Raw genomic sequence first — 15,127 nt, 5'->3', positions numbered from 1 at the left:
GGTTTTTCGCCTCTCCCGGGAGATCACATGGGTTCGGGTGGGATGGAGAGTGATCGAAGATTTGAGGTTAGGATCAGATCAGCCATGATCTTATTGAATGGTGGAGCAGGCTCGAGGGGCCGATTGGCCCATTTCTTATGTTCTTATGTAGCCCTTTCCAGCCAATGAAGTACTTTTGAAGTGTTGTCACTGTTGTAATGTAGGAAACATGCCGGCCACTGTGCGCACAGCAAGCTCCCACAAACTGCAATGTGATCCTGACCAGACAACCTGCCCCAGTGATGCTGACCGGGGAGATCCTCCCCGAATGATGCAATGGGATCCCCCCACTTTCACCCAAGAGGGCAGATGGGGCCTGGGTCCAATGTCCCATACGAAAGACAGCACCCTCAACAGTGCAGCACGCCCCCCCCCCCCAAAGCACTGGAGTGCCAGCCCAAACCAAGTGCTCAAGTCTGTGGATTCTTGCACTGGATGTTTTTTCCTAGTGTGTTCGAGAACATAACCACTTGATATGGGCAGTGCATATGTTGCAATTTAGATCACTCAACAGACATCTGGCTCAGTGCAAATGAACTGAGGAGCAGAAGGCTGGGGGAAGAGGTCAATGTGATGTTACTTGTTTGTACCTGTCTAATTGGATAATTCTGGTCCATGGTCATATTACTGGGTAGAAGCATAATTGTACATTTTTACTAAGCAACGCTTACGCCCCTTTTGCAAAATCTTGTATTTCTCCCGGGCCGTGTCTTATTAAGCATAGTTTCTGTAGTACATGGTCAGAATAGGAAAAACATGATGGCCCAGAAATTCGAGTCGGGGGCTTCCCGCGGGTGTAAGCCCCCGACCTGCACTTAGCTTGCGCGACGGCAGTTGAGCTGTAGGCCCCGTGGAATTCCGCTCCGGGGCCTGGCCCAGCTGCCGGCGCGCTGTGCTTGCGTGTCCCAGGGGCGCAGTTAGTGCGATGCATCCCCTGGGATCACGTGAGCCATGGGCAGCCAATCGGAGGAGGGAAAAGCCCATTCATAAGATTGACAGGAAGACCTGTCTAAACTTATGAATACTACGGGCCCCAAAATAGCATTAAACCTTCAAATACATTTTTTTTAAATCACACTTTTTCAATAAACTACAAATTACATTAAATAACTTAAACAATAATTTAAATTTTTGAAAAAAATAATTTTATAAAAAAAGGGGCTAAAAATAAACTTACCTTGCTTTAAAGTAGTTATAAAAATAATAAACCTGTGGGGAAAAAATGTTTTAATTTTAATTAATTGACCACTTACCTTGTAAAAGCAGGCCTTATGCTTGCTTTTTAAATGAGTGAAAACCTGCAAAAAAAACTAAGTTCAAAGCGCACGCGCAGCCTCCCCTGCGCGCGCGTTCAACCTCTGAACCCCTTCGTTCAGAGGATCGGAAGTGCTGGTTTCCCGCGCATGCGCAGTGCATGCAAGAAACCCGCACTTCCATTCGGCCTACGGGTGAGTACCCCGTGCGTACTCACCCGTGGAGACCCGAATTTCTGGGCCGATATCTGATCTGTTCCTAGGTAATATTGACATAAATCCAGAATAGTGCTGGTGAACTTGGAGTATTCTCATCCTGGTAATTTTGGCTTTTATTGAAGCTTTGTGGTACATTTCATCAGATTGTGAAATAGGTTTTCAATTACAGACACTAGATTTTTAAATGAGGAAGCGTCGTGTGTTTACATTAAGACCAGTGGCAGTGGAGGTGCTGAGAGTTACACTGGTCTTGACCCCTTTGTGATCAACTGTACGTGTATATGTAAAAAAATTCTTGCACTTCCTGTCCACAAACGTGTTAGTTGTCAATATTTGTCAACTTTCCTATAGTAAATCCATGTGCCCACATTTCCCATTCAATTTAATGTTGGCTCTACGGTCACAATATAAAATGACCCAATGCTTGCTGGGGAAAATTTTTCTACAACAGGTTGACTATCCCTTTTCCAAAAACCTTGGGACGAGCTGTGTTTCGGTTTTTGGAAATTTTCGGATTTCAGAAGGTATTATTTCAGACTGGGGAACTCTGAACATTAAATTAATTTGGTAATTAGTATTTGTATTTAATATAAATTTTAAAAGTTCAGGCTACCTCTTGCGACTGTTCCGTGTCTCATTCCCCTTCCTGCTTCTCTGCTGCCGCTCCCAGTCTGTTTACAGCTCCCCCCTGCGCCGTATCTGAATTCCTTGACTTAGCGGGGGTCTGGGGCTCGACTGCCGCCGCCAGTTGTGGGAAAGCCGGATATTGGCTGACTCCTATGCTAAGCTGGCCCGCAAATCAGGTCAGAAAAGCATCGGCCGCGTCGGGTCATGTTTGGCGCCACTCGGGTCATGCCGTGCGCACGACTTACGCTCCACAAAAGAACTTTTGGTTTTCAGAAGTGCGGATAAAGGATAGTCTACCTGTATCTTGTTTTTCAGTAACTGAAAATTTCCAATCTTGAAAATTAAGGTTTACATCAAAAAATATTAAAAACCTATTTCGCAATCTAATAAAATGACTTGTCGTTTTTGACTTTTAATATCTTAATTTAGAGTTTTCAGCCTCTCCTGAAAAGTCTGGCCTTGTAGTTGCGATTTCCCCATCGCCTCCCCTGCACTCGCCCCATGCTGTGACTCTGAGCTGAATGCAGATTTCTATCCGAGTTCTTGGGGTGGATCAGTATCATCTCATTTACTGAACTGCTGGAATTTTTATTTTCTTTTAGCTTCTAGTAATTTCTATTCAGTTGTTTTTGAAACTCGTCATGAGCTAGAAGACACATTTCAAAAGTTTTATTAAGGTAAAGTTTATATTGTGTTTTTAAAGATAAGCTGTGTGTTTTAAACTGCACTGATTACACATCTGCTGTAGCTTTTTGTGTTTTGTAAAGTTCAGAAAGCTCATTAAGCTGAGAAACAAAGCCTCTTCTAATTTGAGTTGCATTAATGACCAATTAGTTGAATTCTGAAGCAAATGGAGCAGGACCAGCTGTATAAATAACTGATTTGTCCAGTTTAAAAAAATAAAAAAAATAAAAAAAAAATAATGGCCTTGATATTCAACGTCATACTCACTGATTTCTGGAAATGTCTGTGTTGACATCAAGCCCTGGTAAACTTGTAGATAGCGGACCAAGGCATAGCTTTAAGCTCTACTGTAAAAACTAACGGGTCCAACCCGAAACGTCATAAGCTCGGCCCCCATTTCATTTTCTCTTGTAATTGTTCCACTCCTTTCCCCCCCCCCCCCCCCTTTTTGTTTCTCTCTCACACCTGGCAGCTATCTCTTGCCCTGCCAGTACACTTTACACCTAATCCCAGCCTATTACTATCTCGTCTAGCTTCTAATCTCTTTTACTTCTTTTGTTTCTTTTATTCTTTTGTCCGATCGCAGCCCTGCCTCCGATCTAGTTTCTTTTCTTTCCAGTTTTGAAGAAGGGTCCAACCCGAAACGTCAACTCAAATTTCTCTCCACGGATGTTGCCTGACCTGCTGAGTTTTTCCAGCATTTTCTGTTGTTGTTTTTGATATCTTTACTGAATGACAAAAGAGCTGGAGTTTTTAAAATTTGTTCTGGGGATGTGGGCGTCGCTGGCAAGGCCAGCATTTATTGCCCATCCCTAATTGCCCTCGAAGATGGTGGTGAGGCGCCACCTTCTTGAACCGCTGCAGTCCATGAGGTGAAGGTGCTCCCACAGTGCTGTTTGGGAGGGAGTTCTAGGATTTTCACCCAGCGACGATGAAGGAACAGCGATATATTTCCAAGTCAGGATGGTGTGTGACTTGGAGGGGAACTTGGAGGTGGTGGTGTTCCCATGCGCCTAATGCCCTTGTCCTAGGTGGTAGAGGTCGCGGGTTTGGGAGGTGCTGCCGAAGAAGCCTTTGCGAGTTGCTGCAGTGCAGATGCAAGATTGTAGATGGTACACACTGCAGCCACGGTGCGCCGGTGGTGGAGGGAGTGAATGTTTAAGGTGGTGGATGGGGTGGCAATCAAGCGGGCTGCTTTGTCTTTTGATGGTGTCGAGCTTCGAGTGTTGTTGGCGCTGCACTCATCCAGGCAAGTGGAGAGTATTCCATCACACTCCTGCCTTGTGCTTTGTAGATGATGGAAAGGCTTTGGGGAGTCAGGAGGTGAGACACTCGCTGCAGAATACCCAGCCTCTGACCTGCTCTTGTTTCCACAGTATTTGTGGCTGGTCTAGTTAAGTTTCTGGTCAATGATGACCCCCCAGGATGTTGATGGTGGGAGATTTGGCGATGGTAATGCTGTTGAATGTCAAGGGGCGGTGTTGGAGATAGTCATTGCCTGGCATTTGTGTGGCATGAATGTAACTTGTCACTTATCAGCCCAGGCCTGTGGTCCAGGTCTTGCTGCATGCGGGCATGGATTGCTTCATTATCTGAGGAGTTGCGAATGGAACTGAACAGTGTGCAATCATCAGCGAACATCCCCACTTCTGACCTTGTGATGAAGGAAAGGTCATTGATGAAGCAGCTGAAGATGGTTGGGCCGAGGACACTGCCCTGAGGAATTCCAGTGTTGCTGAGTTTGATTTTTAAAACATTTTTTCTAGGACAAAACTTGAATAATTGTAAATAAATTGAATTGTGAATTTTGCAATGGCGATCTAGGAACAGAGTTGTATCGGTCATGCTGAAGTTGTGCCGAATTTCTGACTTAGAATTTTTTGACTAATGCTACAACTTCCCTGTTAAGTTTTTTTTTGTGTGGAAACTCTTACAAATTTTCTCAAGTGGTTTATGTTGGTACTTCCAGTGCAAATAAATGCACAAATGAAAGCTATCTCAGTCAGGGTAAGATGCATTCTTCTGTTCTATGGGAACATGTGGGAAGTATAATAAAAATAAAAACAGAAAATGCTGGAAACACTCAACAGGTCAGGCAGCATCTGTGGCAAGAGAGAAACAGAGTTAGTGTTTCATGCCAGTAACCGTTCGTCGGAACTGGAAGTTAGCGATTTCACGTCTCTCTTGCCTTCACGTGGTCCATCTCCGACTCTTCCCATCTCTTCCTTGACTTCTCTATCTCCATTTCTGGGTTTGAGGCCTGTTAAATCTCTAACTTCTTCCAGTTCTGACAAAAGGTCAGCAACCTGAAACGTTAACTGTTTCTCTCGCCACAGATGCTGACTGGCTTGAGTATTTCCAGCACTTTTTTTGTTTTTATCTTCGATTTCCAGCATCTGCAGTATTTGACTTTTGATATAATGAACATATTGTGTTTTCCAAAGTGTGGGTGCCTGTTGAAAATGTTTAAGTTGTTGAAACTTACCCAGAAGGGGATTAGTCCCAGCATATCGTGGACTTTGTGTCGCATAACACTGAGCAATTTAAGACAATTCTAATGCTAGATCGCTGCTTCCTAAATCAATGTTGTATATGGTGATAATTCAGTTAGCCGAACTGTGAGATTGCCTCATTTAATCCTTCGCTGTGCCTTGCTGACTGTACTTGAACTGGAACAATCAATGATTTAACCAGTGGGGTGGGCCCTTGCACGCTCTGCAGGGCTGCTCGATCGAACCTGCTCCTTTTGGAAGAGGCTGGAGAGCCGATGTCGCATGAGCGATTTGTCTAAGCCAATGATGGTGGCAGCTTCTTTGGTCGGAAACTGAGCAGTGAGAGTCCGGTGAATTGTTCGTGAGCAACATTAGGGGGGGTGGTAATAAACTTGATGGGTTTTGTGGTTGAGTGGGTTTACTCAAGCATGCAATTTATTTGCACAGTACATAAAATATAGTGAACATAAAACCTATCGATGCTTAAATATGTGTGTAAAGAGATGCACTAATTAGAAGATTGCCAAGACACAGTTCTGAGATTCAAATTGCCACAAATACCATCACTTTTTGGCACAATAGTTGAATTCTCAACTCATTAGAATTCAATATAGTAAGTAACATAGGAAAGGAGGAATTTAGTGCTAAAAATATATTAGAAGATTTGAATTTAGTGATTTTGAATTGAGTAGATTGTGTTTGCATGTAAAGATTCATGCAATCGATGTGTTCATTGGCCTGTTACTGTGATGTAACATTCTTTCAGCCCAAGTCTGCGTCATTCGCCCCCCCCCCCCCCCCCCACAAATTGACTAACCTAATAGTATTCTTGTTGCTCTCCATTCCTTTAATATTCCTCCTTTTTCAAGCAACTATCTAATTCCTCTTTTAAAATAATTCATAGACTTTGCTTCCAGCAGTGTGCGAGAGAATTCTACATTCTCAGGAAAGAAATTGTTTCTAACCTTATTTTTGCGATTATTTGATTTACTATCATAAAATAGTACGAAGTCACACAACACCAGGTTATAGTCCAACAGCTTTATTTGAAATCACCAAGCTTTCGGAGCGCTGCTCCTTCGTCAGGTGAAGTGGAGAGATGCATAAAGACACAGCTTACATAGTCAGAGAATCATGTCCGATGTTTACAGGTAATGTTTCCAACTGCCATTTATAGTACAGCACAGGAGGCTGCCATTTGGCACATTGAGTCTGCGCCAGTGTTCCCTTTAAGCTGCGTGGCCGCGCAGCTGTCAGGAGAAACCACGCAGGCCGCTTACCGGCTTTACAATAGGAAAAACCGCGCATGTGCGGGAATTTGAAGGGGCCGCGCACCCCCCCCCCCCCCCCCCCCCCAAAATTAAAGGGGACATTTGTCTGGGTCAGCTCTTTCGAAGAGCAATCCAGTTAGTCCTGCTCTTTCCCCATATCCCTGCAATTTTTTCTCCCAAGTATTTATTCAATTCCCTTTTGATGGCTACTGTTGACTCGGTTTCCACCGCCCTATCAGGCAGCGCATTCCAAATTTTAACCAATCGTCGTTTAAAAATGTTTTTCCTCATGCCAATCACCTTAAATCTGTGCCCTCTCGTTGTCGACCCTTCAGATTATGGTTGACAAGTTTGTACCCTCTTGACCATATCATCTACTAGACAAAATTATTTATCACTATTTACCTCAACACAACCTTTCATAATCTTGACACCTATCCGGTCAACCCTCAACCTTCTCCGCTCCGGTGTCCTGTCCAACATTTATCCCTCAACCAACATGACTAAAACCGATCCACCGGTCATTTATCTCATTTCTGTGTGTGGGAGCCTGCTGTGTGCAGTTTGGTCAGCGAGTGTCCCTATGTTACAACAGTGACCGCTCTTCAGAAGTTCTTCATTGGCCGTCGAGAGCTTTGGGACATCCTGATGTTGTGAAAGATGTTCTATAAATGTAAGTTTGTTCCTTTTTTTTTTCATGGGGGGGAAAAATCAGTAACCTAAGTTTTTCTTCATAATTGTAACGGTCACTGCCCAGTGAATCTACTCCATATTTTCATTGCTTTTATACTTCCTGTAATGGGGTGTCCAAAACTATACACAATACTCCACTTGGGGACTAGATTAAGACCTTGTACAAGTTCAACATTACCATTCTTGCTCTTGTATTTATATGTATCTTGATGCAGAACGAAGGGTCCTCTGTTATGGCCTCTATGTATTTGGGCTGCCACATTTAATGAGTTGTGTAACTGCACTTGTGCTCCATTTAAGGTGCATTTCCTTTTCCTATTATTTCCAAAACACACAGCTCCACATATTGCTGCATTGCACTCTGCCTGTCCTGCTAGCTGGTCTTTTGTCCTCGGGAGTATTTTGCAATCATGTCAGAATTTGCCGGAGCTCCTATTTGATATCATGAGTAAATTGTGACACTAGTCCCCCATTCCTCCAAGTCCATGTGAGGCATTTAGTAAATAAGAGCGAGCCCTATGTTGGCTCCTGTGGAACACCACTCAAAACCCGCTTCCATTGCAAGGAACTGGCTTTTATTCCAACCCTTCACCTTTTGTCCTGCAGCCAGCTCTTTGTCCAGGTGGTCACATTCCCCTTAATTGCATTTGTTTTGTTGCATTCATAACTTTTTTTGGGGGGGGGGGGTGCGGGGGGAATGGTTCGTTCTTAAATCGTCTAACTTCATATACCTGTTGGAGATTTTTAAAGGTACATGCCTTTAGCAAGATGCACAAAATTAGACAGACAAATTCTACACGTAGCTAGTGATTCTTTGATATCGCCAACTGTACCTATTCCATAAATGCAGTGGCGTTGTCTGACCCCCCCCCCCCCCCCCCCCCCCCTTAGTGTTATTTCTGTAGAAATGGCTGCTCTTCTGATCTGGATTTTCAGGCGTTGGAAATACCAAACTAGCAGTAGCCTGCTTCCTTCATACTGGAGAGAACTGGTGTTGCTAGCATCTTGGAATTCCAGTGTTCAGCTTTATTCACAACTCCTTCAGTAATGAAGCTGCCGATACCGGCCTACAGCTGAGCCTGGTTGATGAGTGGCGAGCAACATTTGCACCATATACGTGCTAGTTAATGAACATCTTGATTAGGAGAGAGGCCAGTTATTTTTCTCCTTTTTAAGGGGGGTCACCATCGACCAAAATCTTAACCAGACAAGCCATGTTAGCGAGGCAGACGTTCGGTCGTCTTGACGAATGGCCCACCTCCTGACTCCATCATTTATCAGACTCCAGTCAGGAGTATGATGGAATATTCATAAAAACATAGAAGATAGGAGCAGGAGTAGGTCATTCGGCCCCTCGAGCCTGCTCCGCCATTTAATGCGATCATGGCTGATCATCCAAACTCAGTACCCTGTCCCTGCCTTCTCCCCATATCCCTTGATCCCTTTAGCCTTAAGAAATATATCTAACTCCTTGAATATATTTAATGAATTGGCCTCAACTGCCTTCTGTGGTAGAGAATTCCACAGGTTCACCACTCTCTGGGTGAAGAAATTCCTCCTCATCTCTGTCCTAAATGGCTTACCCCTTATCCTTAGACTGTGACCCCTGGTGTTGGATTCCCTGGCCATCGGGAACATCCTTCCTGCATCTAGTCTGTCTAGTCCTGTTAGAGTTTTATAAGTTTCAATGAGATCCCCTCATTCTTCTAAACTCCAGCGAGTATAAGCCCAATCAACCCAATCTCTGCTCATACGTCATTCCTGCCATCCCAGGTATCAGCCTGGTGAATCTTCGCTGCACTCCCTCCATGGCAAGAACATCCTTCCTCAGATAAGGCGACCAAAACTGCGCACACTACTCAAGGTGTGGTCTCACCAAGGCCCTGTACAACTGCAGCAAGACATCCTTGTTCCTATACTCGAACCCTCTTGCTACAAAGGCCAACATACCATTGGCCTCCTTCACCGCCTGCTGCACCTGCATGCTCACCTTCTCGCATCTGCTTGGTGGCAGCCACAACAGCATTCAAGAAGCTTGACCGCGTCTGACACAGCAGTTCACTTGATCGGCGTCACTGCCACTGGACACAGCATCCACCTTCTCCATCACCGGACACCGATTTAAGGTGATTGACAAAAGAGCCAGAGGTGACATGAGGCAACATTTTTATTACACAGCGAGTTGTTGTGATCTGGAATGCGCTGCCTGAAAGGGCGGTGGAAGCCGATTCAATAGCCAGTTTCAAAAGGGAATTGGATAAATACTTGAAGGGAAAAAATTGCAGGACTCTGGGGAAAGAGCTGGAGTGTGGGACTAGTTGGACAGCGCAGCCAAAGAGCTGGCAATCAGGATGAGCTGAATGGCCTCCTGTTATATATTCTATTTGAAGGTCTTTTAGGCAAACGCATGGGAGCCAGTCCAGATCTTCATCCATATAGTTAAATATAGTCCTTTAAGTTCAGTGGCATTGTGGGAGTGGCTCTCCTAGTTTTCTCTCAGAATGTACATGTTGGGTCTGGGTCCACAGCCCTCAAATGGCTTCTCGTACGTGAAGCCAGTTGTCGTGCTCCTGTCATCTGGATGAGATCAACAACTACGAGCAGACCATTGTTTCAGTTTACAGGTAGACTATGCTTTATCCGTACTTCTGAAAACCGAAAGTGGAGCGTAAGTCGTGCGCACGACATGACCCGAGTGGTGCCAAACATGACCCGACGCGGCCGATGCTTTTCTGACCTGATTTGCGGGCCAGGTTAGCGTAGGAGTCAGCCGATATCCGGCTTTCCCACAACTGGCGGCGGCAGTCGAGCCCCAGACCCCCGCTAAGTCAAGGAATTCAGATACGGAGCAGGGGGAGCTGCAAACAGACTGGGAGCGGCAGCACAGAGAAGCAGGAAGGGGAATGAGACCCGGAGCAGTCGCAAGAGGTAGCCTGAACTTTTAAAATTTATATTAAATACAAATACTAATTACCAAATTAATTTAATGTTCAGAGTTTCCCAGTCTCATAATAGATATACCTTCTGAAATCCCAAAAATTCCGAAACACAGCTGGTCCCAAGGTTTTCGGATAAGGGATAATCTACCTGTATTCATCTGTGCAAGTCAACCCATCACGTGACGTGACACACTGAGTCACTTGTGATGGGATGCGGGAGGGAGTGCTGTCAGATGTTGGAAGACGCGAAGTCAGAAATGGTGTTGGCTCATAAGGCGAAGGTCCTCAATCAGCTGGACTTCAGTAAATCTTGTGCTTCGCGTTGCTTTTCTATGAAGTAATTTCCCTTTCAAATTGGGAAGAGAAATGAGTATATACGGCAGAATTTTTTTGTTTATTCGTTCAAGGGATGTGGGTCTCACTGGCAACGTTCCCTCTAAGCTGCGCAGCTGTCTGCTGCCCGGGACCGTCTTTTTTTAACGCAAAATTTCGTGCAAGGAAAACTTTTGAATGGGCTGCTCAGCCCATTAAAGGGGCCACGCATCCAAAAAAATATTAAGGCGATCATTGGCCGCTGGCAAGGCCAGCATTTAATTGGCCATCACTAATCAGTCTCGAGAAGCTGGTGGTGAGCCGCCGCCTTGAACCGCTGCAGTCCGTGTGGCGAAGGTGCTCCCACAGTGCTGTTAGGGAGGGAGTTCCAGGATTTTGATCCAGCGACGATGAAGGAACAGCGATATACTTCCAATGCCAAAGGGAAAGTTTTCAAACAACAACTTGCATTTATACAGTATCTTGGGGGGAAAAAAAACCCAAAACACTTCACATAGGAACAGGAGCAGGCTATTCAGCATCTTGAGCCTGTTCTGCCATTTTATTAGACCGTGGCTGATCTGTACTTCAACTCCATTTACTCACCTTTTCTCATATCCCTTGATACCCTTAATGAACAAAAGTATTTCAATCTACCTTGGAAATTGTAGTTGACGCAGCATCCAGAGCCTTTTGGGGGGGCGAGAGTTCCAGATTTCCACTACACTGTGTGGAAGAAGAACTACCTGAATTCACTCTGAACTGCCCTAGCTGTAGTTTTAAGATTATGCCTGCTTGTATACGAATAGAAATTGATTGGAGATTGGACACTGAGCCATGGATAGAGATGAAGGAGTTTTGGAGAAGAGGGCTGAGGATTCTGCAATGAACAGTGGGGTGAGGGGAGGAAATACTCAAAAGGCTGGAGTCAAAGAGCAGCGAGAGTGGGGCGATGCTGTGGAGGGAGCTGAAGATGAGGACGAGTGTTTTAAATTTAATATGTGGGGTCAGAGGAAGCTAAAATGCATCAGCGAGAACAGGAATGGTGATGGTGGTGTGCAGGACAGGAATCTGCGTTTTGGACAAGGAGGATGGGATTCCGTACAGGAGGGCATTGGAATACAGGAAACTCTCGTTTAACTGGCACCTAAATATCCGGAAAAATCTCTTAACCGGCAAAATTCAGGAGTAGGTTCAGGTAAGTTTTACTATATATTAGTGGCCGTGTAACCGGGGTTCCTGCACCTGTTGCCGTGCAACAGGGACTCCCGCACCTGTGGCCGTGTCACCGGGGCTCCCGCGCCTGTGGCCGTGTACGGGGCTCTCGTACCTTGGTAAGTATACCTCTCTGTAATCCGGACTTTTTGATCAACCGGCACCACGCCGGTCCTGTCGGTGCCGGATAAAAAAAGTTTCCTGTATTTAGGTTCAGAGGTGAAGGAGCAGAGTCTTGCTGATTGATGGGACATGGGATTTGAAGCTCCGCTGTGGGTTGAACAAGATGCCATGCACTTACAAGTTGAAGCTCGCTTTAAAAGGGGTTCATTTCTCAGGACAGCTCCAATGCTGGGATATAAATCAGCCCAACGAAACGTTTGGCTCGTGGCTTCAGACAATCGGGGCTTATTAAATGACTTTTCAGTAAAGTACAGAGAACTTGCAGGTGCTTCAAGCCGCTGGACCGACCTAGGCTCAGGTTTTAAGCCGTTTGCATGAGGGACTTGAAAACTTTTAACAGCGGTACCTCAGGCTAACGGGCCACCACTGGAGGGCTGCAATGCATCGGGGAGTCGGTGGCTGAGAGAGAGGAATGAGAGGAAAGGACATCAGATTTCAAGAGTTAATACTGCACGGGCCTCATCTGGCCTTGTGATCTATGCCTGCACCATCTGTGGAAAGGACCATCGCTTGAGAATTGGACTCTTCAACTCAACAAGTTGCAGAATGGCAAAGTAACCGAACTGCTTGGGCGCAGACACGATCGTCTTTCAAGACGGATGGTTGCCATATACACGTAGCTAGAAAACCTCTTGTTTAAGGTAAGTAAGACAACCCACTGAAGTGGGGTTAGCATCATCTGTTTTATTTTCCTTACTTACGCTATTGAAGTAAGTAATTTTGGTTGTACCTGTTGCTTTGTACACTTCACCTTGCTGTGGAATAAAACTGTTTACAATTCAAACCAACCTTCACATCACCGAGTGTTAACTTGGTCTGCCTTCAGAAATAAATGCGCAAAAGACACCAATATCCGGTCATTGCTCGGCGATCCCCGTGTTCTGCTATCCTACAAGTAGATACAGGGCATTGTGTGTTGATGCTGTGTCAGTCGTAGCTCAGTGGGTAGCACCCTCGCATCCAAGTCAGAAGGTTGTGGGTTCAAGTCCCACTCCAGAGACTTGAGCACAAAAATCTAGGCTGACACTCCCAGTGCAGTGCTGAGGGAGCGCTACACTGTCTGAGGTGCTGTCTTTCAGATGAGACGTTCAACCGAGGCCCCGTCTGCACTCTCAGGTGGACGTAAAAGATGCCATGGCACTATTTCGAAGAAGAGCAGGGGAGTTCTCCCCAGTGTCCTGGGGCCAATATTTATCCCTCAATCAACATCACAAAAAACAGATTATCTGGCCATTAGCTCATTGCTGTCTGTGGGAGCTTGCTGTGTGCAAATTGGCTGCCACGTTTCCCACATTACAACAGTGACTACACTTCAAAAGTACTTCATTGGCTGTAAAGCGCTTTGGGATGTCCGGTGGTCGTGAAAGGCGCTATATAAATGCAAGTCTTTGAATTTTCTTCCTTAGTTTAGGTTTTCTATTGTTAAACCTGTGGTAGTTGTGTTTTTACTTGTGTTGCAAATGGTTAATTCTGTCTGAAGATTTGCTATTATTGTCACCTCTGATTAAAAAGAACTGGAGGTGGTCATTTGAAAGTGCCATTTCTTAGATATGGGGAAGCGTTCTGGCTTCATTCAAGGTCGATGATTTTTATGACTTAACCCGTACTGTCCCCAACGGTGCACTTGTGAACGTGATTTGCCCGCTTTCTGCGATGGCCAGGGTAGTCTTCGGTTACTATACCGGGACCTAGTATAGTTCCTAGTGAAACCTCTTTCCACAAAAAAATAGCACTACAATAGACTTGCGAATCCCATGGAAGCCAACAGGGCACAAAAGTTCATTTCTGAAGAAAGAGTCGACAAATGTGAACTTACTGAAAGACGGCCTTTCCCACCAGAGGATGAGACGTTAAGCCCGAGGCCTCGTCTGCCCCCTCAAATATGCAGCATGCAACATTGCTAATTCATGAACGAAACAATTTTGCAAGAATCAATAGTACTTGCAATTTTCACCTCAGGACTAACATTTAAAAGCCTGCCTTGACGTCTGTTTTGTGCGGTTTAAATGCGCACGGCTGCTTAAACTGCCCAAAATCATCGGGGCGCGCTTAATATGGTTTAAACACCGTCTTTGTAATTGACGCCTGGGGCAAATGGTCCGCCATTTGCCCGATGTAGGCGCAATATGGGATTAGCAGGGGCGCGACCGTGTAAGTGGTGGGGACTGTAGCTTGGGAATAAATGCGGAAAATAATTTTACAAGTCCTAATCTTTATTTGTATTGTTTAAGAAAGCCTATTTTTGTTTTGGGCATTTCTATACATGAAACAAGAAGTTCTTAACTCAGTGATGGGTCATTAATGTCATGTTCTGTTTTCCATCAGATCGTTCAGTTAAAGCTAGTGTTCCATGGTACAGTAATTGGAAAGACACTTTGGCGCAGCTGAGTTCGTCCAAGTTCCATGCAGGTATTTTCTTAAGTTGGTGTGGGCTTAGCGGTTACTTCTTTCCTCCCCTTCCCATTTCTCTTTAAAAACTCTCTCACTTGTTGTGGCTGTCTGAATTTCTCAATCTTCAGTACTATCAATGATTTTTTTGTTGTTGGTGTTAATCTGTTTTACTGTGTTCTCATGGTATTGGTTGCGAAGGCCAGAGCAGTTAGGGACGGATAGAAAACGAGACCAGCTCCAGGCAAACACAATTTTTGAGCGAATGTTCAGCAAAATACAATTCAGTAATTGATTTGTCAGTTTGTTCAGCTATTCATACTATTTAAAGCTGCAGGAATGTATTTTTGAAGTGTCTGTTAAAATAAATATGAAGAGGGATCTGGGTGTTATTGTATACGAAAAGGCAAAGTTAACATGCAGGTACAGCAAGCAATTAGGAAGGCAAATGGTATGTTGTACTCCAACCTCCTTGCAATAAAGGCAAAGCGTAAGGTAGTCTTGCTGCAATTGTACAGGGCTTTGGTGAGACCACACCTGGAGCAATGCTCTCTCTAAGCCGCGGGGCTGCGCAGCAATCTGCAAGGGCCCACATAGGCTGCTCACCGGCTTTTCCATTGTAAATACCACGCGCAAAAATTTAAAGGGACCGCGCATTGAAAGAAACAGGCCACACAGAACAGAGCGCAGCTCACGTGGAACATTGTTCTGGAGTACTGTGGACAGTTTTGGTCTCTGTACCTAGGGAAGGATTTACTTGCCTCAGGTGGTGCAACGAAGGTTCACTAGATTGATCCCTGGGATGAGAGGGT

The 15,127-nt window shown here is 45.0% G+C and overlaps 1 protein-coding gene across 2 annotated transcripts in view; it reads left to right on the top strand.

The window, feature by feature from the left end:
- The window catches only part of trappc8 (trafficking protein particle complex subunit 8), a 193,443-nt gene that overhangs the window by 15,784 nt on the left and 162,532 nt on the right, over nt 1–15,127 (top strand). Inside the window, exon 3 of one of the 2 annotated variants that reach the window (XM_085992265.1) lies at nt 14,253–14,336. The exons of the other annotated variant lie outside the window; for it this stretch is intronic. Within the exon in view, the coding sequence (XP_085848391.1) occupies nt 14,253–14,336 (84 nt within the window). The remainder of the gene's footprint in view (nt 1–14,252; nt 14,337–15,127) is intronic. 2 annotated transcript variants of the gene reach the window in all.

This window comes from Somniosus microcephalus, chromosome 7 (genome assembly GCF_052327205.1).
Source record: "Somniosus microcephalus isolate GS21.2 chromosome 7, FLI_Smic_1.0, whole genome shotgun sequence".
In the NCBI taxonomy this organism is placed as follows: domain Eukaryota; kingdom Metazoa; phylum Chordata; class Chondrichthyes; order Squaliformes; family Somniosidae; genus Somniosus; species Somniosus microcephalus.
The sequence above is the reverse complement of the archived record's forward strand: the minus strand, read 5'-3'. Positions and strand labels throughout refer to the sequence as shown.